This window comes from Phyllobates terribilis, unplaced genomic scaffold (assembly GCF_046119375.1).
Source record: "Phyllobates terribilis strain yellow unplaced genomic scaffold, ASM4611937v1 Scaffold_5__5_contigs__length_657084704, whole genome shotgun sequence".
NCBI classification, from domain to species: domain Eukaryota; kingdom Metazoa; phylum Chordata; class Amphibia; order Anura; family Dendrobatidae; genus Phyllobates; species Phyllobates terribilis.
The window spans coordinates 390,005,201-390,028,841 of record NW_027362765.1 but is presented as its reverse complement, the minus strand read 5'-3'; the positions used below and the strand labels follow the sequence as shown (position 1 = coordinate 390,028,841).

The 23,641-nt window shown below is 50.3% G+C and overlaps 1 protein-coding gene across 4 annotated transcripts in view; it reads left to right on the top strand.

The window, feature by feature from the left end:
* Positions 1-465: 465 nt before the first annotated feature.
* LOC141273314 (MMS19 nucleotide excision repair protein homolog) overlaps positions 466-23,641 on the top strand; it is a 39,393-nt gene continuing 16,217 nt past the window's right edge. Inside the window, exons 1-3 of one of the 4 annotated variants that reach the window (XM_073684965.1) lie at positions 466-580; positions 16,972-17,158; positions 17,235-17,317. In XM_073684965.1, coding sequence (XP_073541066.1) covers positions 578-580; positions 16,972-17,158; positions 17,235-17,317 — 273 coding nt within the window. In that variant the 5' untranslated portion in view covers positions 466-577. Of the gene's footprint in view, positions 634-16,971; positions 17,159-17,234; positions 17,318-23,641 lie in introns of all 4 variants that reach the window. The other 3 variants (XM_073684966.1, XM_073684964.1, XM_073684967.1) reach the window with 3 other exon arrangements.

Below are 23,641 nucleotides of genomic sequence, written 5' to 3'. Positions count from 1 at the left end.
CAAAAAGACTTTGATTAAAGATCCAAGAAAGAAGCAGAGTGTATTCTGTGGAGGGATGCGTTGGATTACGGTGAAAGGCAGGGAAGAGTTGATGGCCGTAATGGCTGATGTCTAGGTACCTAAGTGCAGTATTATACTTCATTTCATCCTGAACTGTCACAACTTATAAATGGGGCTTGAGTAGGCAAATATATCCCAGTACAACACTTCCCTCAAATTTCATTGTCGTGTTCTCGACAACAGGGGGATTGTAAAGGGAAGTGTCCTAGGTTGTACATGTATATATGTATCTGTATGCTAGCCATGCTTGCAGATAAGTGTACATGTATATATTGGCCCCCATCTCCTTATGTGTTTCAGTCTGTTTGCTGCTGTTGGGGGCAGGATCAACAAACTGTCCAGCCATGTACTAAAACAGGTTTTGCGAGTATGGCTGGACATGTACAAAGATCTTAGCCAGTGGGCGGGGAATACCACCTCATTTCCTGTGCAGGACTAAAAAACCCCAGAGCACTCATGTGCTGCCCTTTTTTGCTTTTTGGACTGAGTTGGAGACATGGAGAGATGGACCTAACACATGGCTGAGTATCTCTCTTCCCCTGTAACTCTTTACTTACTAGCCCTACATATATTGTACTAACCTTACTATCCTTGTATCTATACACAATATATATAGGGAAAGTTAGTATAATTGGGTGGGCTGATATTGCATGAGTGATTAGGAAACATAGGTGGAAAATAGGTAATTGGGAATTGTATATTGTTATTATTATTGTGTACTGTGTTAGTGGGATAAATAGTAGTATATTAACTGCAGACTTTTGTGTAATAAATACCTTTTATTAGCACACGGTTTTGTCTCAGTTGGTGTATAGTATAAGGCACAGATAACGTTAGTGGATATTAATTATTAATAATCAAGTTTGATGTTAATAGTTATTATCGGACCTCAATAGAGGAGTAGGAGAGTTCCCCCATTAATTACTGATATTTTTGGAGGGAAAACCTCGTCCTTTAACACCACACAAACCTTTACACTGTATAATTGCTTGCATACAGTATAATGGTCCCACATAACCCTCCAACTATTATAATGGCCCCACATAGCCTTCCATATAGTATAATGCACCTCCAATGGTCCTCCATGCAATAAAATGTACCCCCATGATCCTCCATGCAATAAAATGTACCCCCCATGGTCCTCCATGCAATAAAATGTACAATGCACCCCCATGGTCCTACATACAGAACAATGCGGCCCCCATAGGGCATAGTGCAGCCACAGTCCTCCAGTAATATGGGCACCACATTTAAACAAATAAATACTTACCGCTCCTCGTTCCCCCACTGCTTCGGTCTCTGCAGCGCGTCTCCTCAGCTCCACTGCCTGACCCAGTGTGATGTGATGAAGTGACGTCATTGCGCCGCTGCGTCAGACACAGAAGGGGAATGATGCCTTCATCTTTATCAGCGTCTGCCGGTACAGTTGAATGTGGGTGGGGGGCACTGCTGGCTGTGCGGGGGGGCCCGATGCAGGCACTGACATCGAGTCTCCCAGCTCATGGGCCCCATAGCAGTCACGGCCATTGGCGGTACGCCACTGCCTTTATACATACTTAAAAATTGTCCTATAATTATCATCTGTGTCCAAGTCCAAGTCACATTCCCTTCTTGGAAATATCAATTCAAGGAAAAACTCCCTAAATGTTCTATCAATGGTATTTTAGGATTCCTCCCAAGGACAAGTGGTTAGCCAAGGTTTGACAGTTTCATACAGTTTTATTTGTGAGAACGGACATCTCCTTCATCATCCATCATAGTAAACTGATAATAGTTTGACAAGTAATTGTGTTTGACCTAAGTGTCTGCCAAGTACCATATGTTGTTTTACGTAACCTTATCCCTTACAAGATCCTATAAAAACCCAGTATGTCTAATAATAAACTAGGATCCTATTGAGACATACCTGTGAGTCTGTCCTAGTTGAAACTTCACCTCTGAGATCTCATGCAAATCCTAAATCCACCTGCGTGACGCAGGATCCCCATCTCTAACACCTCTTTCCCTGTTGGGAATAATCAAAATTATATACTATGTATCTTGTGTTTTCAAGCATCTCTGACCGACTACTAAAAACCTTCACTGTAACTCTCTGGATACTGGTAGACTTGTCCTTGTATTTGCATATCAAGTAATTTGTTTGACGTTATACAAGACCCGTTGTCTTGTAACGTGTTTCCTCGCTGTCCTCCTGCTGTTGTCCCTCTGTCGTCCCCCTGTCGCGTCCCGCTGTCATCCATCTGTCGTCCCAGTCGTCCCTCTGTCGTCCCGCTGTCATCCATCTGTCGTCCCCGTCGTCCATCTGTCATCCCTCTTTCATCCATCTGTCGTCCCTCTGTCATCCCGCTGTTGTCCCCGTCGTCCCTCTGTCATCCCGCTGTTGTCCCCGTCGTCCATCTGCCGTCCATCTGTCGTCCCTCTGTCATCCCGCTGTTGTCCCCCTGTCGTCCATCTGCCGTCCCCGTCGTCCATCTGCCATCCCTCTTTCATCCATCTGTCGTCCCTCTGTTGTCCCCGTCGTCCATCTGTCATCCCTCTGCCGTCCCCATCATCCATCTGCCGTTCCCGTCGTCCCGCTGTCGTCCATCTGTCATCCCTCTTTCATCTGACGCGCCCCTGGGCCTGTGTCGTGCTGCATTGCGCACGCGGGAGCTTACCCGGAGCCGGATCTGTTGAGGGTTGTAGTCTCGTGGCGGTGACCCGGTCCGTGCCCAGGGAGTCAAACTGAGCGGCGATGTATCAGCGGTAGATGTTGGACGACTACGCCACCCGTTGAGTACAGCTAAGGAGCTGCTGCTGCAGGGCAGACCGCTGAGGCCGGTGGTAGGATTATGCAGCGTGATAGTATAACCCCCAACGGGAGGGGTATGGCCTCAGGGCAGCCGACGTGGATGATGGGGGTAGCAGGAACCACTCGGAGACGGTACGGTGTAGTTCAGGGTCTTTACTGGTGACAAAGATAGACCCTCCCGGAGTACTGGCTAGCGATTGGGGCCTGGTCAGTCCTTGAGCAGATGGGATCTCCCCTGGCCAGGCGGAGTTGTAGGCCTCCCAAACTAACTGTACTCTTCTGGCTACCTTGCTAGAGGCGGGTATAAGTAGCCCACGTCCCTCAGTGTACCGTGTGGTGCTCACCCGTATGGCCGGTGACTCGGGGCCTTCTAGTAGCTTCCGCTCCACGACGGCGGTGCTGGTCCCATGCGTGTGACCGTGCCTTCGGATTTCTTGGCCAGAGGACCTGGAATCCCCTGCCTGACGGATTCTGCTGCTGGGTAAAGATTAGTCCCCACAGCCTCGGACTCCGGGTCCGGTAAGAAATCTTCTCAGTCACGGCGAGCTCTGCAGCTGCCAGCCCCTGACTCCTTGTAACACTGCTCCCACAGAGCTCCTGATGTTCTGTTCCTATATTTGCTTCTTTTCTCTGTCTCTACTTCTTCTCTACTCCCTAACCCTGCCTCAGCCCTAGGTTTATATAGGGGAAGTTCTTCCCCTCCCAGGACTGGGCAGGAGGTGTGGCATGCATAGGATCCCTGACCAAGAGACCTCCCACCTGCTCTCAGACGTAATATCTCTATCACTGTGGCAACCAGACCCCTGGGGTGTCACATTCCCCCCTAGTGAACTTTAGTACTCCGGGACTAAACATATTTTTAGAAAAAACATAACAAGGTATAAACAATAATAATACAATAAGAAAAACACATAAAGATGGTTACGGCGTGTCCGCAACCGGGTGCAGTTTTGAAGAAAACAAAGGTGTCCATTTCACCAAAACAGGGAGACGTAACCAGGTAGGGGTCTGTCCTGCCCCGAGTCCTTATCAGTCTTTTAGTCCATCCTGGGTTACGCTCCAACTAATTGTACAAGGATTCCCGGTAAATCCACCAAGGACGCCTAAAAATAACTAGAAACACATAATTATTTACAAGCAACAAGAAAAACAGGTAACCATAAATAAAACAACTTATACACTTCAAATCCTCCATCGTGCGGGTAACTGGCCTCTAGTGGCCCTAGTGGACCTACGGAGCTGACTGTCTAGCCCCGAACTACAGGGTGTAGGAACTGTCAAGGGTAAACTGGGCAGCTGTCCACGGGCCCTTTGGCTCACTAGAGGCATGGCAGGTTCACTATAAGCAGAGGGTTGATCCTCCTGGTCTGCTGGTGTGGGGTCTTCTGCCTCCTGGACCGGCTGTTCTTCCAGCTCTAGCTGTTGCTCCGTAGGTGCTTGGGATGCTGGTTGGAGGAAGGTGAGTACGGGTACCACAACTGCGCCATTGACTTGAGTCCAAGACCGAGGGAAGTCTCCGAGCACAGTACTAACCATATCTTCCCTTTCCTCTACGGGTCGAGGGTCTTCTTGTTCCTCTTCAGGGTTCCGTAGCTGTTCGGGACACTTCTTCAGGTGATCCCGGGATACAATGGTTGTGGTTTCCCCTCCGTCTTTACTGATGGTACAGACCTTTGGGTTGTCGTGGCTTGAGGGCAGTACGATGTACGGGTCCTTCTCCCACTGGTCGTCCAACTTGTGGAGCCGCCTTTTCCTCTTCAAGACCTGCTCTCCGGGTACCAGGGGAACAGCGGGAGCACACTGGTTGTAAGTTTTCTCTTGTCTTTCCCTAGCTTGACAGAGACTTCGCTCCACGCTCTCCTGTACTTTCCGGTACTGCTGCTGCCTCTCTGTGTCCCAGTCTGCTTCTGGTGAAGTGTCCTCGGGTGTCAGGACTCCCATCTCCAGGTCAACAGTAAAATAGCAATATTTGCAGATGATACTGTTAGAACCTTGCTGTTAGGTTTTTTTTCCTTTGCTGGTCACATGACCTTGTTGGCCTATTTAATCCTGCTCCGCCCTTCTGGCTTTGCTGGACTTCATTGTATATCTACTTTCTAGCTAGCCTGTGCTCTGTATCTAACTCTGTTAGTTTGCTTGGTCTACGGACCTCTATGTTCAATCTATTTTGTTTGTTCGTCTTTCTGCTACTATTTCTGTTAGGAGGTGTCCCATATTCCTCCCAGTCCTTAGTACTTGTAGGGATTCCCTCCCCACATCTATAGGTCTTCGTACAGACTAGATTAGGACTTTAGCAGGTCTGATCGCAGGATCAGGTTCCCTGTTACATCGTAGGGATTCAGCTGAGTCCTATAGTAGGGACAGATCTCCTCTCTTTCCTTAGCTCTGGTAGCAGAACATAACAGTAAGTCCAGCCTGCAAATTCTCTAAGGAAAGATTTTTTTTGTTCCATCATGGTGTCGGTTCAGGATTTGGCTAAACACCTGCAGGGACTCTCTCTGGAAGTGGCCGAGCTCCGTCAGCACGTGAGTAACTGTCCTGGAGCATATTTCTTGGAGCCTAAGGTATGTTTGCCGGATTTATTTTTTGGTGAACATCGAGAATTTTTTTCATTTAAAAATGCTTGCTTATTGTATTTTCGTTTGAGACCCAAGTCCTCTGGGGATGAATCCCAGCGCGTAGGGTTCATAATGTCACTTTTGCGCAAAGAGCCTCAGGAGTGGGCCTTTTCTTTGCAACCTAGTGATACATGCTTCAGATCAGTGGATAGTTTTTTTTTCTGCTTTAGGACTATTATATGATGATCCTGACCGTGTGGCATCAGCTGAGACTGAGTTGAGACGTCTAAAACAAGGATCGGGTAATGTTGAAAAATATTGTACACATTTTCGTCGTTGGTCCACTCAAACAGGGTGGAACGATTCTGCTCTGAAAAGTCTATTTCTTGCTGGGCTCAGTGAAAGGGTTAAAGACCTGCTAATTGCTTATCCTACACCTGAGGATTTGCAACAGGCTATGCAATTAGCTATACGGGTGGATAGAAGACTGCGTGCTAGGGTTAATGAGAGCAAATCCTCTGCTATGTCAGTTTCTGGTTATGATAATGTGTGTACTAACAGTGGTGAACCGATGGAGATTGGATCGGGGGCACCTCGCTCTCAAGAAAAAGACCGTCGTTTTTCGGAAGGCTTGTGTTACTATTGCGGAAAATCTGGTCATTTGATTAAAGGCTGTGAGCTTCGTATGAAGAAAGAAAAAAAAATGGTCAGTCACGCCCGTATTGCCTGTTTAAATTCCAAGGGTATATTTTTAGCTGCTTCCACGATTGCTCAGGAAAAATTGATGGAATTTCGGGTGTTTGTTGATTGCGGGTCTACACTGAATGTAATTGATGGGGGATTCGTGGAAAAACTCAATTTAAAACCTGAACCTTTATCATCCCCCATTGCTGTGGTTTCTGTGGATGGCTCCCCTTTGAAGAATATTACTCTCAAGGTCAGTGAATTTCCTCTCACTATTAATGGTGTTCACCATGAGAAATTGGATTTGGTAGTGTTGAATAACTTGCCTTCTCCAGTAATATTGGGTTTGCCCTGGTTAAAATTTCACAATCCTGTACTGGATTGGTCTACCAGTGAAATTAAATCCTGGAGCCATAAATGTTATGACAAGTGTTGTAACGGGCGTATTGCAGCTTTGGATAGGGGAGAATTGCCTGTTCCTATTCAGGATTTTTGGAGAGTTTTTTCTGAGAAGGAATCGCAGGTTTTGCCTCCCCATAGAGACTATGATTGTTCTATTGAATTTGTCCCTGGAGCGACTCTTCCTAAAAGTCGTTTATTTAACCTTACTATTCCTGAGAGGAAGGCTTTGGAGGAATACATACAAACAAGTTTGGCCGCCGGTCACATTAGGCCCTCTAAGTCTCCTGTGGCGGTTGGATTTTTTTTTGTAAAAAAAAAGGACGGCGGTTTACGTCCTTGTCTGGATTTTCGTGAGATTAACAAAATTACGGTACACAATCCTTACCCACTGCCATTGATTCCTGATCTGTTTAACCAGTTATTGGGGGCCAAGTGGTTCTCTAAAATTGACCTTAAGGGGGCATACAATCTGTTGCGCATGAAGGAGGGTGATGAATGGAAGACTGCTTTTAACACTCCTGTGGGTCATTTTGAGAATCTGGTTATGCCTTTTGGTCTTACTAATGCTCCTGCATTTTTTCAAAATCTGATTAATGACATCCTTAGACCTTTGATCGGTAAAAATGTGGTTGTGTATTTGGATGACATTTTGATTTATTCGCCAGATCTGGAGTCTCATTGGCGGAGCGTGCGTGAGGTATTACAGTTATTAATGGACAATTCGCTTTTTGCTAAGCTGGAGAAATGTGAGTTCGCTGTACAGAGAATTAGTTTTTTGGGCTACATTATCTCCAGCAAAGGTTTTGAGATGGATCCGGTTAAGGTTCAGGCTGTGCAGGAATGGCCTAGGCCTATTGGTTTGAAATCGATACAGAGGTTTTTGGGTTTCGCCAATTACTATAGAAAATTCATAAAAAATTTTTCTAGTATTGTCAAACCTCTGACTGATCTCACCAGGAAAGGGGCTGATGCGGTTCAGTGGTCTTCTGAGGCCATTGAAGCTTTTGTGTATCTCAAGGAGAGGTTCACCTCTGCTCCCATCCTTATGCAGCCTGATGTTACTAGGCCGTTTTTGGTTGAGGTTGATGCTTCCTCTGTGGGGGTTGGCGCAGTATTGTCTCAGGATAACGGGGATGGATTACATCCCTGTGCTTTTTTTTCAAAAAAATTTTCGGAGACTGAATTGAATTACGATATTGGTAATCGGGAATTATTGGCTATTAAACTCGCATTTGAACACTGGCGCCACTTCTTGGAAGGTGCGGAATTTCCTGTTCAGGTTCTTACGGATCATAAAAATCTGATATATCTTGACGCTGCCAAGCGCCTGAATGCCCGTCAGGCTAGGTGGGCACTGTTTTTCTCGCGGTTTAATTTCTCCGTTACTTACATCCCTGGTACTAAGAATGTTAAGGCGGATGCCTTGTCTCGCAGTTTTTCTCCCATAGTCGGTGCTGAGAAAGAGGAAAACATTTTACAAGAAGGTGTTGTGATAGCTGCTTTAGACTCCGTTTTGGAAGATGAGATTCTTAAAGCTCAGGAGAATGCCCCATCTAACACTCCTCATGGGAGGTTGTTTGTGCCTGGGACCTTTAGGAGAGATTTGTTTGTTGAGTGTCACGAATCTCGGTTGGCAGGTCATCCCGGAATCTCTGAGACCAAGAGACTGGTGGGTCGCAGTTTTTGGTGGCCTGGATGGCAGAAGGAAGTCATTAAGTGGGTGCGCCAATGTACTATATGTGCTAGATCTAAGTCCTCACATACTCCTGCTGCGGGGTTGCTTTGTCCTTTGGAGGTCCCCAGTGCTCCTTGGACACATTTGGCTATGGACTTTATAACTGACCTTCCCCCCTCTGAGGGATTTTCTGTCATCTGGGTGGTCGTGGACCGTTTTAGCAAGATGTGTCACTTGGTTCCCTTCGTCAAACTGCCCTGCGCTAAAACTCTCGCTAAGGCCTTTGTCAAGGAAATTGTCAGACTTCATGGCGTTCCTACTGACATTGTTTCTGATAGGGGTCCTCAGTTCGTGGCTCGTTTTTGGCGTGCCTTTTGTGACAGGTTGGGAATTCATTTGTCGTTTTCGTCCGGATATCATCCTGAATCTAATGGCCAGACAGAAAGGAAAAACCAGGATGTTGAGCAGTTCTTGCGTTGTTTTGTGGCAGACAATCAAGAGGGGTGGTCTGAGTTTCTGCCACTTGCCGAATTTGCTCTGAACAATCATACATCTTCTTCTGCTGGTTGTTCGCCTTTTTTTTGTTGTTCTGGGAGACATCCGTCGTTTGGGTCGTTCTCCAAGTTGGGATCTGCCGTGCCTGAGGAGGAGAATTTTTCCGGTGATTTGGAAAGAGTTTGGACGGATGTGTGTGGTAATCTTCAGGAGGCCAACAGAAAATCTAAAGACTACTTTGATAGGAAACGACAGGAGGTTTTGTTCGCTGTTGGTGACATGGTTTGGTTGTCCTCTAGGAATCTGCGGTTGAGGATTCCTTCTAAGAAATTGGGTCCCAAGTTTGTAGGGCCCTTTAAGGTGCTTCAGGTTGTCAACCAATCTGCTGTTAGGTTGGAGGTTCCTACCTCCTGGAGAATTAATCCAGTCTTTCATGTCTCTCTGTTAAAAAAAGCTGTTGTGTCGGATGGTGACGCCTCTGCCTCTGTTCCTCCGGTGGTGGAGGACGGGGAATATGAAATTTCTCGCATCCTTGACTCTAGACGGTATAGAGGTAGTTTGCAGTATCTTGTGGCCTGGAAAGGTTTCGGACCCGAGGATAACTCTTGGGTGAGGTCAGATGATGTTTCCGCGTCCAGACTTATCAGAGCGTTTCACAGGAGATTTCCTGATAAGCCTGGTCCTAGGGGATCCGGAGGATCCTCTTAGAAGGGGGGGTACTGTTAGAACCTTGCTGTTAGGTTTTTTTTCCTTTGCTGGTCACATGACCTTGTTGGCCTATTTAATCCTGCTCCGCCCTTCTGGCTTTGCTGGACTTCATTGTATATCTACTTTCTAGCTAGCCTGTGCTCTGTATCTAACTCTGTTAGTTTGCTTGGTCTACGGACCTCTATGTTCAATCTATTTTGTTTGTTCGTCTTTCTGCTACTATTTCTGTTAGGAGGTGTCCCATATTCCTCCCAGTCCTTAGTACTTGTAGGGATTCCCTCCCCACATCTATAGGTCTTCGTACAGACTAGATTAGGACTTTAGCAGGTCTGATCGCAGGATCAGGTTCCCTGTTACATCGTAGGGATTCAGCTGAGTCCTATAGTAGGGACAGATCTCCTCTCTTTCCTTAGCTCTGGTAGCAGAACATAACAGATACTAAACTTTGTAAAGTAGTTAATACAGATGAGGATAGGGCACAGCTACAGGAGGATTTAGATAAATTGGGGAGTTGGGCCAAAAAATGGCAAATGGGGTTCAATGCCGATAAATGTAAGGTCATGCACATGGGAAAGAAAAACAGCAGTCACCCATACATATTAAATGGGAAACCGTTGGGGAAATCTGACATGGAGAAGGACCTGGGCGTCTTGGTTAATAGCAAATTAAATTGGAGTGCCCAGTGTCAGGCAGCAGCTGCGAAGGCAAATAGAGTCATGGCATGCATCAGAAGAGGAATAGGAGCATGTGATGAGAACATTGTTCTTCCTCTGTATAAAGCGCTGGTAAGGCCGCACTTAGAATATTGTGCACAGTTCTGGGCTCCGGTGCTCAGGAAAGACATATTGGAGCTAGAGAGGGTACAAAGGAGGGCGACTAAGGTAATAAAGGGAATGGAGGGACTAGAATACCCAGAGAGGTTGTCAAAATTAGGCCTATTTACGTTGGAAAAGAGAAGGCTTAGGGGAGACCTCATAAACATGTATAAATACATCAGGGGGCAGTACAGAGATCTCTCCCATGACCTGTTTATACCAAGGATGGTGACAAAGACGAGAGGGCACACTATGCGTCTGGAGGAAAGGAGGTTCCTGCACCAGCATAGAAGGGGATTCTTTACGGTCAGAGCCGTGAGACTCTGGAACTCTCTGGGAGAGGAAGTGGTGATGTCCAACTCACTTAACGAGTTCAAGAGAGGCCTGGACGCCTTTCTTGAGAACAATAAAATTACATCTTATGCTTAGTTAATTAATCCAGGGATTTAATCTGACTGCCAGATTGGTGTCGGGAAGTGAATTTTTCCTCAATGATGTAAATTGGCCTATACCGCATGTTTTTTTGTTGCCTTCCCCTGGATCAACGCTGCGGAATAGCTGCAGTGCACAAGAAATAGGCTGAACTGGATGGACGATTGTCTTTTTTCGGCCTTATAAACTATGAAACAGGTAGCTTCCCAGGTCTTGCCCTCATCAGGTAAGCCGGGGTACAGTTGGTGGAACCTACCGGGATGTGGTTGTATAGGTCCACTAGGTCGGGCAGCCTCTCAGGCCACAGACTGCGTTCTTCCAGGGGCAATGTTTTCAGAAGGTCTATCACCACCTGGTTCATTTTCTCACAAAGTCCATTAGTTTGCGGATGATAGGGTGTCGTCCTTATCTTCCGGCAGCCATACAGAGTGCAGAATTCTTGGAAGACCTCCGCTTCAAAGGCAGGTCCCTGGTCTGTCAACACTTGGTCCGGGTACCCGTGTGGACGGCAGAAATGCTGCTGGAAGGCTCTAGCTGCTGTTCGAGCTGTTAAGTCCTTGACGGGGACGACAACCAAGAACCGGGAGTAGTGATCCACGATGGTTAGTGCGTAGACGTAGCCACTTCTGCTTGGGGTCAGTTTTACATGATCCAAGGCTACCAGTTCCAACGGCTGCCGGGTGACGATGGACTGCAGGGGAGTCTTCTGGCTGGCACGGTCCTTCCTCCTCAGGTTGCACGGGCCACAGTCTCTGCACCACCTCTCGATGGTTCCCCTCATGCCTACCCAATGGAACCGCCCGCGCAGCAGGAACTCCAGCTTCTTCCATCCGAAATGCCCAGCTCCATCGTGGTATGCCTCCATCACCATGGCTGCGTCTCGTCGTGGCACCACTACTTGCCAGATTAGTTCATGCGTCCGGGAGTTAACCATCCTGCGGCACAACTTCCCCTTGTAAAGGAACAGTCTACTCTTTTCTGCCCACAGTTGCTTGGCTTCCTTCGGAGCGTCTGGGTCAAGGCGAGCCTCTGGCCGAGTCAGCATCTCCTTCACCAGCCGGACGGCAGGGTCACTGTCTTGCGTTTCCGCCCAGTTGTAGTGAGGTAAGGGGTTAAGCGTAGCGCCTTGCTTACTCCTTACCCGATGGGAATACTGGATAGTCCCATGACGGTGAAACGCGGGGAGTTCGACTTCTTCCAGTCCCTCTGGATCTTCTCCTACGTCCGGTAGGTTTGGCATCCTGGACAGGGCGTCCGCGTTGGTATTGGAGCGTCCTGCCCGGTATTTGATGGTGAACTCGTAGTTGGACAGGCGGGCCATCCATCTCTGCTCTAGGGCACCGAGTCTTGCCGTGTCCAGGTGTGTCAACGGGTTGTTATCCGTGTACACGATGAACCGGGAAGAAGCGAGGTAGTGCTTAAAGCGTTCGGTGACTGCCCACACCACTGCCAGGAACTCTAGCTTAAATGAGCTGTAATTCTCAGGGTTTCTTTCGGTGGGTCGCAGTTTTCGGCTGGCGTAAGCGATTACTCGCTCTTTCCCCTGCTGGATCTGGGACAGCACGGCTCCTAGCCCGATGTTACTTGCGTCGGTGTAGAGGATAAAGGGCTGGCTGTAATCCGGGTACGCCAGGATTTCATCCCCCGTGAGGGCCATCTTCAGCTGGCGGAAGGACTCTTCTTCCAACTTCTCCCATCTGAAGGGCGGCTTCTGGTTCTTGGCCTTCCGGGACTGGCCTATCAGGAGGTCCTGCATAGGAGCTGCCTTTTTGGTGAAACCGGGGATGAACCTGCGGTAGTAGCCTACCAACCCGAGGAACTGCCGCACTTCCTTTACACTGGAGGGACTTGGCCATTCCTTAATTGCGGTGATCTTATCAGGGTCGGGAGCCACTCCGTCAGCGCTCACCACGTGTCCCAGGTACTGCACCTTTGGTTTCAGGAGGTGACACTTGGAGGGTTTCACCTTTAGGCTGTAGCTTGCCAGAGCTTCGAACACTTCCGCCAGGTGTTTCAGGTGGTCCTCATAAGTCTTAGAATATACGATGACATCGTCCAGGTACAACAGGACCGTCTCGAAGTTTCTGTGGCCCAGACAGCACTCCATTAATCGTTGGAAGGTTCCTGGTGCGTTGCAGAGTCCGAACGGCATACAGGTAAACTCGCTAAGTCCCATCGGGGTGGTGAATGCGGTCTTCTCCCGGTCCGCCTCTGCTACAGGAACCTGCCAGTACCCACTAGTGAGATCCAAGGTAGAGAAGAAGTTAGCAGATCTTAAAGCAGCCAAAGACTCCTCTATCCTTGGTAAGGGGTACGCATCCTTGTGTGTGATACGGTTGATTTTCCGGTAATCTACACACATCCTCATGGTGTTGTCTTTCTTTTTGACTAAGACTAGTGGAGCTGCCCAGGGGCTACAGCTATCCCTGATCACCCCAGCCTCCTTCATGTCTCTAAGCATCCCCTTGGCGTGTTGGTAGTGTGCAGGGGGTACGGGTCGATACCTCTCTTTTATGGGAGGATGGTCTCCCGTGGGGATGTGGTGTTCTACCCCCTTGACTCGCCCGAAGTCTAACGGGTGTTTACTAAACACTCTCTCGTACTCTTGAACCACCCGATAGACTCCCTGTTTCTGGTGTGAGGGAGTGGAGTCAGTACCCAAATGTAGTTGCTGACACCAGTCCTCCATTGTTTTCTTAGAGCCGTTACCTTCCTCCGGGTGAGATGGAGGCAAGGGTTCCACAGATTGTATAGCATTTTGGTTAATGGTATATAATTTGGCTAGCGTGGCATACCGGGGCAGGTACACTTCCCTCTTCCCGATATTGATTATGCGAACGGGCACCCTCCCATGGCGTACATTAACCACCCCCCGTGCTGTCAAGATGGTGGGCCTACTGTCTGAGTAAACTGGTTCTACCATTGCCTGGTAATCTCTACCTCTCAGACCAATAGCTACCCGGCACCAAATCATCATTTCACTTTTTGGGGGCATGGCAATAGGGAAAGGGTCACACATTCTCACGCTACCAATCTCACCGCCGGAGAGTTCCACCTGTTGCCGTCGCATCAGTGCCCGGATCTCTTTTTGGAGCACTCGCTGCTCGCCGGAGCTGGCGTTCTTGGCAACCTGCTGTAAAAGGAAAATCACCTCTGCAAGACAATTTTCAATTACATTAGTTCCTAGAGTTATCTTTGGGTGACTCTCGTGTTTGTCAATGTCTACAATGATCAGTCCCTGTGCTGCCAGTTCGACTCTACCGATTTTAATGGTCACCTCTTTAAATCCAATCTGTGGCACGGGCTGACCATTGCTGGCGATGATACTCAAGTCGTCGTCAGGGTAGCGGGTAATATCCGAGTCATTCCAGTACTGCTTGAAGAGCACGTACGGGATGGTGGTGACCTGTGACCCGGTGTCCAGTAGGGCACTCATAGGAATGCCATCCAGTACCACGGGTAAGACTGGACGTCCTCCCACATATTTGTCGCGCCAGTTCGATGGGCCTGGTGATCTTTTTCCTGGGGGTTGGCCCTCTACCCCAGGTTGTGCCAGTTTAAAGGACAGTACCTTGCCATATGTCCGGGTTGATTGCAGCGGCGGCAGATGGGTCGTCCGTCCTCGTTGTATCGGTCGCTGGGTCTCCCTCTGGCCGGTGGGGTCCTCCTTGGTCGACGCCACGGGATGTCCTCCGGTCCGGATGCCAGCTGGATCTTCCCTGGAGTGGAAACCTGTAAAGACTGCACAGTTCGGGTTAGCGCAGCAACGCTTTTAGCTAGCTCTTGGACCTGATGGTGCAGGTCTGGAGCCGGGTCATTGTTCAAAGCCTGCGCATCAGCTCCCACAGGCCCTGCCGACAAGGGTGCCGCCTCCTGGTGGTAAGTGGTAGTGGGGTGTCTGTGGGTCACAACGCCACCTGGTGCCGGTTCTCGGAGCACCCGGATGGCTCTGTCCTTGAACTGTGCAAATCCCAGATGAGGGTCCTGTAAGGCCATTGCCCGCAACTGGGTTCGGTGGGCATTGCAATATAAACCCTCTATAAATTGTTCAGTCAACAGCCTGTCCTCGTCTCCCACGCCGTCAGGGTCGGTCTGCTTAATGGCTCTCAGGGCCTCTTGTAGGTTCAGGGCATAGTCCCTTATACTCTCGTATGCTCGCTGCTTGCACCCGTAGAATCTAAGCTTGATCTCGGCTGAGGTGCGGGTATCAAAGGTGTCCCTCAGCCGGGTTAGTATCCCTGCGACAGTCCTCCCCCCAGGTGGCCAGGACTTTACCTCCCTTCGGGCTGCCCCAGTTAATTGGGCCACCAGGATGCTCACTTTTTGCTCTTCTGTGAGGGGGTACACCTGGAAGAGGCTATCCAGCCTTTCTCTGAAGTCATTTAGGGTATGTGACTCCCCTGAGTACTGGGGTAGCCAGGCCGCTCCCGGGATATAGGGCATGGTGAAAGGCATGACTGCAGCAGCGGTGGCGCTGGCGGGGGTTGAGGCAGTGAAGCTCTCCTCCGTATCCGACATCCTTCTCCCCCCTAGTGGACCGTGGCCTACCTTGCGATGATCCTCTTCCGTAGGCCGCGGCTCCGCAGTAGATCGTCAGGGTTGAGGACCTTCCGTCGCGCTCCTGTGACGTCGGCGTCTGCTGGGCTCCTTCCAGGACCTTACGCGACGTCCGGACGTGAGGCGGGGCTTCAGTTCTCGCGCGCTTTCGGAGTCCACGCCCCTCTTCTTCCCGCGCGACGTCTTCAAGATGGCGTCCAACGGCGGGAAAACTCCACGGAAGGCGGGAAGAAGGCTGAAAATGGCGCCGGATGGCGGGAATCTTCACCGATGGCGGGAAGAAGGCTGAAGATGGCGCCGGATGGCGGGAATCTTCACCACAGGTAAGTTTGAACAGTCTTTTTCAGGCACGCAGTACCCGGTGGTTGCGGGCACGAAATCCTGCCGACTACGCCAAAAGTTGACGCGCCCCTGGGCCTGTGTCGCGCTGCGTTGCGCACGCGGGAGCTTACCCGGAGCCGGATCTGTTGAGGGTTGTAGTCTCGTGGCGGTGACCCGGTCCGTGCCCAGGGAGTCAAACTGAGCGGCGATGTATCAGCGGTAGATGTTGGACGACTACGCCACCCGTTGAGTACAGCTAAGGAGCTGCTGCTGCAGGGCAGACCGCTGAGGCCGGTGGTAGGATTGTGCAGCGTGATAGTATAACCCCCAACGGGAGGGGTATGGCCTCAGGGCAGCCGACGTGGATGATGGGGGTAGCAGGAACCACTCGGAGACGGTACGGTGTAGTTCAGGGTCTTTACTGGTGACAAAGATAGACCCTCCCGGAGTACTGGCTAGCGATTGGGGCCTGGTCAGTCCTTGAGCAGATGGGATCTCCCCTGGCCAGGCGGAGTTGTAGGCCTCCCAAACTAACTGTACTCTTCTGGCTACCTTGCTAGAGGCGGGTATAAGTAGCCCACGTCCCTCAGTGTACCGTGTGGTGCTCACCCGTATGGCCGGTGACTCGGGGCCTTCTAGTAGCTTCCGCTCCACGACGGCGGTGCTGGTCCCATGCGTGTGACCGTGCCTTCGGGTTTCTTGGCCAGAGGACCTGGAATCCCCTGCCTGACGGATTCTGCTGCTGGGTAAAGATTAGTCCCCACAGCCTCGGACTCCGGGTCCGGTAAGAAATCTTCTCAGTCAGGGCGAGCTCTGCAGCTGCCAGCCCCTGACTCCTTGTAACACTGCTCCCACAGAGCTCCTGATGTTCTGTTCCTATATTTGCTTCTTTTCTCTGTCTCTACTTCTTCTCTACTCACTAACCCTGCCTCAGCCCTAGGTTTATATAGGGGAAGTTCTTCCCCTCCCAGGACTGGGCAGGAGGTGTGGCATGCATAGGATCCCTGACCAAGAGACCTCCCACCTGCTCTCAGACGTAATATCTCTATCACTGTGGCAACCAGACCCCTGGGGTGTCACACATCCATCTGTCGTCCCTCTGTCATCCCGCTGTTGTCCCCCTGTCGTCCATCTGTCATCCCTCTTTCATCCATCTGTCATCCCTCTTTCATCCATCTGTCATCCCTCTGTCATCCCGCTGTTGTCCCCGTCGTCCATCTGTCGTCCCTCTGTCGTCCATCTGTCATCCATCTGCCGTCCCCATCATCCATCTGCCGTTCCCGTCGTCCCGCTATCGTCCCTCTGTTGTCCCCCTGTCGTCTCCGTCGTCCCCGTTCTCCCGTGCACTAAAGACAAACGGATAGGGAATTTAGAGTGCGAGCCCCCATGAAGACAGTGATGCTGATGTCTGTAAAGTGCTGTGGAATTAATGGTGCTATATAAGTGAGTAAAATTAACATGGTTGCTTTGCAGATGATCGGCTTGCTGTCGGACAGAGATCTCGGACCCCTGGCTGCAGACATGTTCTCTCTTCTGGTCTCCGATTCCCCGGATATCCTTAACAAAGCGTGTCATGCCGACATCCGCATCATGTTCGGCCAGAGACTCTTCACCGAGAACGTTCCCAAACTGATGCAAGGTTTCCATGCTGCTAGAGGAGGTGACGTCTGCACGCCGTGCTTCAGATTACACGTCGCGGCAGATGATTAACTTTCTGCAAATTCTATTTCATACAGACGACAAACCCAATTGCCTGAAAGCCTTGTCCCACGTGCTGAACTGTCTGCCAAAGCAAGTCCTGATGACGGAGCTCCCATCGGTAAGGAGATGACGGCCGGGTGATGGACAAGTTGTATTTTTTAATGAGACCGTTCATGTTACCCTGAAAAATTGGGAATGTAAAACTCCAAATGCAGTAAAATCGTGAAGAAATAACAAAATATTCCACAATTTTTGAGGAAGAGTTTCATTTTTATAGTGTTCATTGAGCGGTGAAAATGAGCCGACAACATTATTCTCCAGATCAGAGCAATTTAAAGAAAAAAATTAATTTTAGTAGTGGAAAAAAAATTCTACCATTTTGGGCTACAAAGTTTTAATTGCTTCATGTTGCATTTTTGGAGGAGGTGTAGTGACCGGAAAATAACGCCAATTTTGCCATTGTTTTTTCTTTATCGATTCACAGGACCTCGGTGCAGCGGTCAGGTCGGTATTATGGGGTCCGCTGGACGGGAGCCCTGATAACCGCCTCCTACCTGCCGGCATTTGCGGCTCCTCTTTGCCGGCCTGGTGCAATGTGATTATTGCAGCGTGACGTGTGCACATTGTGCCAGGCCGGATAATCAGAAGTGGAACCGTGGATTCCGGCAACTATGAGGCCACGGAATACTGAGCAGGGTCCCACAAAATCGATTTGTTCATCTCTTTATACAGTCACATCTCACTAAATTAGAATATCATCAAAAAGTTAATTTATTTCATTTCTTCAATCCAAAAAGTGAAACTCCTATATTATATAGAGTCATTACAGACAGTGATCTAATTCAAGTGTTTATTTCTGTTAATGTTGATGATTATGGCTTACAGACAATGAAAACACAAAAGTCATTATCTCAGTAAATTAGAATAATAACAAAACACACCTGCAAAGGCTTCCTAAGCATTTAAAAAGCTCTGTTAGTCAGGCTCCACAGTCATGAGGAAAACTGCTGACTTGACATATCCAGTAGGCAGTCATTGACATTGACAGTTTTTTTTCAACTGTAGTAACTATGATCTTAAAAAAAATATATATATATCCCAGTCCATATAAAAAAACAAGTAATTTTCACACCAACCACTAAGCCTTATACTAGACTCACACTTCCTGTTCTGTACAGAAGACTTTTCAGCAGTCTCACTTTTATCAAACAGAATTACAATGACTAATAACACCTCTATATACAGTAGATAACACAGGATCCACCATTCAAAATAGGTGATGTTACAGCTCACCTCCTCCTCCTCCTGTACAATGACCTTACCCTAATCACTGCATGCTCATTACCCACACACAATATGGACAGAAGTACTGGGCCACATATTTTATCCAGTCCAGGTGCTCATTCGGTTTCATTTCCCCGGTGTAGAACATTCGCCCCTAATGTATAACTTTCAGCCACTCGCCATGCCGTCTGCCTTCACTAACATGGCTGAATAGTTGGGGGTAAAAAGCTCACATGACATTTCTTCAATCTTCAATAATACCACTCATAGGTAATGGTAGAATACTTGGAAGAGGAAAGAACCACAGCAATTCAGCCACGAAGTGGAGACCCCATAATGTTACAGAGTGGGGGGCCGAGTGCTGAGGAGCAGAGGGCAGAAAAGTCACCAGACCTCCTCTGGTATCAGCACAAACACTGCGCCCCCACCAGGAGCTTCGTAGCAGAGCAGCTGCGTGCAGCTGTACATCACCAAGCACAATGCTGAGTGCCAATGGAGTGGTGTAAAGCCGCCACCACTGGACTCTGGAGGAGACGTGTTCTGTGCAGTGACGGATCACACTTCTCTATCTGCGTCTGATGGAGGAGTCTGGGTTTGGTGATTCCAGGAGGACGTTACCCACTGACTGCATTGTGCAGTGTACAGATGGTGGAGGAGGATAATGCTATGGGCTGTTATCAGGGGGCGGCCACGGACCCTCAGCTCCAGTGAAGGGAAATCTTAATTCTTCAGCACGAAACATTGTGGACAATTGTAGCTTCAGCTTTGTGGGAACAGTTTGGTGGAAGAAAGTGATTGGTCGCACAGAGCCTGGACCTAAACCCCATGCAACACCTGGGGGGTTGGGAGGGAGATGCAGGAGACCATGGCTGTTTGCTGCAGATACCAAGAAATATGGTTAAAGAAGTCGGCTCCTCCCCAACAAAGTATGACTACTCCGTTTAGCTTAGTGTCATGTAGGAGGCAGACAGGAGCCTGAGGCCCAGACCTGTCTCTGCCTATGGTCTATTTTATCTTTTGCTTTTCTTTTTCCCCTCCGCTTGATGTTTTCCATCAGATTTGTCTCTGGTTGAGCACTCGAGGCATCGACCTGATGGCATTCAGACTGAATCATGGACGTCTCAGTTTGTGTCCTATGTTTGCGACCTTCTACGATCACTCACCAATAACTCTTCTTTTTTCCTTTTCTGTTCCTTCCTTTGCCCATTTGCTACATAGTCAAAAGGTGTTCCCATCTTCCTCGTGGGACTGGACTGGCCCAGAGGATCCTATATACAAAAGTAATCAATCTCGTCGGTCGCCGTTGCTCCAGGAGACTGCTGGTTCATCCACATCTAATTTCCAAGATCCTCCCCAAATTCACGGCGCACACTTTATCAGCATAGCTGCTGAAGCCACAGTTATGAGGACTTCAGGCTTCATCAGGTCATCCAGACTTTGATTAGAGAACAGAAACCTTCCTCGTCATGTATTTGTACGTGGAAGCCCCCTTTTTCATTGGTATGTAACCGTGTCGCACCGATATTCTCTCTCCTTGATCTCCTCACCTTCTTGCAGTCAAGTTTGGAGTCTGTTCTCTCAGTGGTCAGTTTTCAGCCCTGCCTATTCCTTTTCAAAAGAATCTGACTTCCAGGCCTAAAATCAGGTTCTTCCTTCAGGATGTGGTTCACCTGTCAGTAACAGCCTCATTGTGTCCCAATAGTCACTCGTAGACTTCTCTCTGCCTCTAAAGCTTCCATTGCTCGCCAGATACGTTCTGCCATTCAGTAGCGTATTGGGCTAAGGACAGAGTGCCTCTGCTGGAGGGGGGGGGGGGGGGGTTAAGGCTCACCCCACAGAGTGTTGGGGCAGCTTTCTGGACTGATCGCCATATGAATCTTCTAGTCTGTAGCTCTGTAAGACTGCAACTTGGTCATCCATTCACACGTTCTCAAAATTTTACAGTTCATTCTGTAGCATCGGCGTCTCTGCCCCGTTCTAGGCAGAGACGCCGTCCCTCTCACCTCCCCGCTCCTGGCGCGGCGTCCTCCAGCGCTGCTCTCCCCGCTGCTTCCGGCGCGCGCTCCTTCCCCGGCAGTGTGCTTAGGGCGCGCGCGCGCGTGCTCCCCCTCTCTTAAAGGGACCGCGCGCGCCGTCCTAAGGAGTCCCCGGCCAATTGCCGGAGGACCTCCCATATAAAGGGCACCTCCTCCAAAATGGAGGTGCCCGAGCAATGTTGTTTGCACCTGTGTCTCACCTGTGCTTCAGCCCTCAGGTCCCGTTGCCAGTTACCTGCCAGATTCCTGCCAGCTTGCTGCCTTTGTCCTGCCTGATATCCAGTCACCTGCCTGCTAGCCTGAGGTCCGACGGTCTGCCTTCCAACTCCTGTCAGTCTGTCTATGGACCAGCTTGCCCGCTCACCTGGGAGCGCACACCTGTTACCTGCCTGCTAGCCTACCTGGAGGCTCCGCCGTCACGTGCTGTGACCATCTGCCTTTTCAGAGACTCCTGCCCGCTCACCTGGGAGCGCACACCTGTTACCTGCCTGCTAGCCTACCTGGAGGCTCCGCCGTCACGTGCTGTGACCATCTGCCTTTCCAGAGACTCCTGCCCGCTCACCTGGGAGCGCCCACCTGTTACCTGCCTGCTAGCCTACCTGGAGGCTTCGCCGTCACGTGCTGTGACCACCTACCATTCCAGAGACTCTCGCTTGCTCACCTGGGAGCACACATCTACCATCTGCCTGCTAGCCTACCCGGAGGCTCTGCCATCACAGGTCGTACCTACCCTTTACTCAGAGACTGCCCCGGTCACTTGCCGTAACTCTCTGCCCGTTCATCCAGAGACTGCCCCGGTCACTTGCCGTAACTCCCTGCCCGTTCTTCCAGAGACTGCCCCGGTCACTTGCCGTGACCTCCTGCCCGTTCTTCCACAGACTGCCCCGGTCACTTGCCGTGACCTCCAGCCCGTCCACTCAGAGACTGTCCCGGTCACCTGCTGTGACTGCCTGCCCGTCATCCCTGATTGCCACCCGCTCCCTTACAAGGACCGCCCCCTTGTATAGTAGCTCAGAGGTTCCGCCTCCCAGACCCGTTACAGTTTGCTCGGGCCATGGAACCCGGTGGCACCCAAGCTCCCTCGCTCTCGGACCTGTGTCATGAACTGTCCCGCCAGAGGTCCCAACAGGAGTCCATCCTGGGTCACCTGCGGAATGTCAATTCTCGCCTGGACACTCTGACTGCTCCGCCAGCAACCTCCGCCAGCGCCATGATTCGCAATCCGACAGCTCCACTGTCCAACACTATGGTATCCTACCCCGGACCCCGGCTTTCTGCACCTCCTCGCTTCGGAGGCGACTCCGCTCAGGCTCGGGGCTTCATAAATCAGTGCACCCTGCACTTTGAACTCCTGTCCCACCAGTTTAACTCCGACCGGGCCAAAATTGCCTTCATCATGTCCCATCTCACCGGAGAGGCTCTGGCCTGGCTAAATCCTCTATGGGAGAGAGGAGACCCCCTGGTGTCCAACTTGCCTGCCTTTCTCACGGCCTTCCGGAAAGTCTTCGACGAACCCGGACGGAAGACCTCATCCGCATCGTCACTGCTACGCCTCCGTCAGGGAAGCCTCACCGTGGGCCAATATGCCATAAGGTTCCGTACCCTTGCCTCGGAGCTGGCCTGGGATAATGACGCTCTGGTTTCAGTCTTCTGGGAGGGTCTGTCCGGCCGTATTAAAGATGAACTTGCCGGTCGGGACATTCCTACCACCCTCGATGACCTGATAGCTCTTGCCACCCGGATTGACCTGCGGTTCCAGGAGCGTGCCAAAGAGGTCACCCGTGAGAGGAGGTTTCCACGCCTAGCTCCTACTTTTCAGCAACCCGTCACTCCCTCCGTCTCTCCTGAGCCTATGCAGGTCGACCAGACCAAGATGGTCGGTTCTCGCCAAGAATCTCGCCGAGCCGAGGGAAGCTGTTTCTATTGTGGCAGTAAGAAGCACTTCATCCGTTCCTGCCCGGAAAAGCTGGGAAACGCCAGTGTCTAGGACCACTCGGAGAGGTCGTCCTAGACAAAAGTAAGTCCTCTCCGTCTCTGACCTTACCGGTCTCTATTGCTTGGGGAGAAAACCGTCTCTTCGAACTCGCCCATCTGGATTCTGGAGCTGCTGGAAATCTCATCGCCCAGTCTCTGGTAGAGAGATACCATATTCCCACCAAGTCCCTGGCGGAGCCATTGTCAGTTGCTTCCGTGGATGGAAGACTTCTCTCGGAGACCATCCTGCTCGTCACCGAACCTATAACCCTACAGGTGGGAATGCTGCACTCTGAGGAGATCTCATTCCATGTGCTGTCCGGACTTTCTCACTCCTTGTTGCTAGGTCTACCTTGGCTCCAGACACATGAACCCGTATTGAACTGGCGGTCCGGTGAAGTACTCCGATGGGGTCCTGACTGCCATAGGACCTGCCTGGTTCCGGTCCGTCCACTTCGCCCTCAGCCTACTCCAGCTAATTTACCTGGTCTCCCGGCTCCCTACTGGCCCTATGCGGACGTCTTCGGTAAGAAGGAAGCTGAGACGTTGCCGCCCCATAGGCCATACGATTGCCCGATCGACCTGGTACCTGGCACCACTCCTCCCAGTGGGCGTATCTACCCGTTATCTGCAGCCGAGACCCGAGCCATGTCTGAGTACATTGAAGAGAATCTGGCTAGGGGATTTATCCGAAAATCTACCTCCCCGGCTGGAGCCGGATTCTTCTTTGTCAAAAAGAAAGACGGCTCGCTACGTCCCTGTATTGACTACAGAGGACTCAATCTCATTACGGTAAAAAACAAATATCCCCTGCCACTCATCTCCGAATTGTTTGACCGGCTCAAGGGCGCCAGGATCTTCTCCAAGCTGGATCTTCGAGGAGCGTATAATCTGGTCCGTATCCGTCAAGGAGACGAGTGGAAGACGGCATTCAATACCCGGGACGGTCACTACGAGTACCTTGTGATGCCCTTCGGTCTCTGTAATGCTCCCGCGGTCTTTCAGGAACTAGTCAATGACATCTTCCGTGACCTCCTGTACTCCTGCGTAGTGGTATACCTGGACGATATCTTGGTCTTCTCTCCGGATCTCCCCACACACCGGAGGGATGTTCGTCAGGTCCTGCTTAGGCTTCGGCAGAACCACCT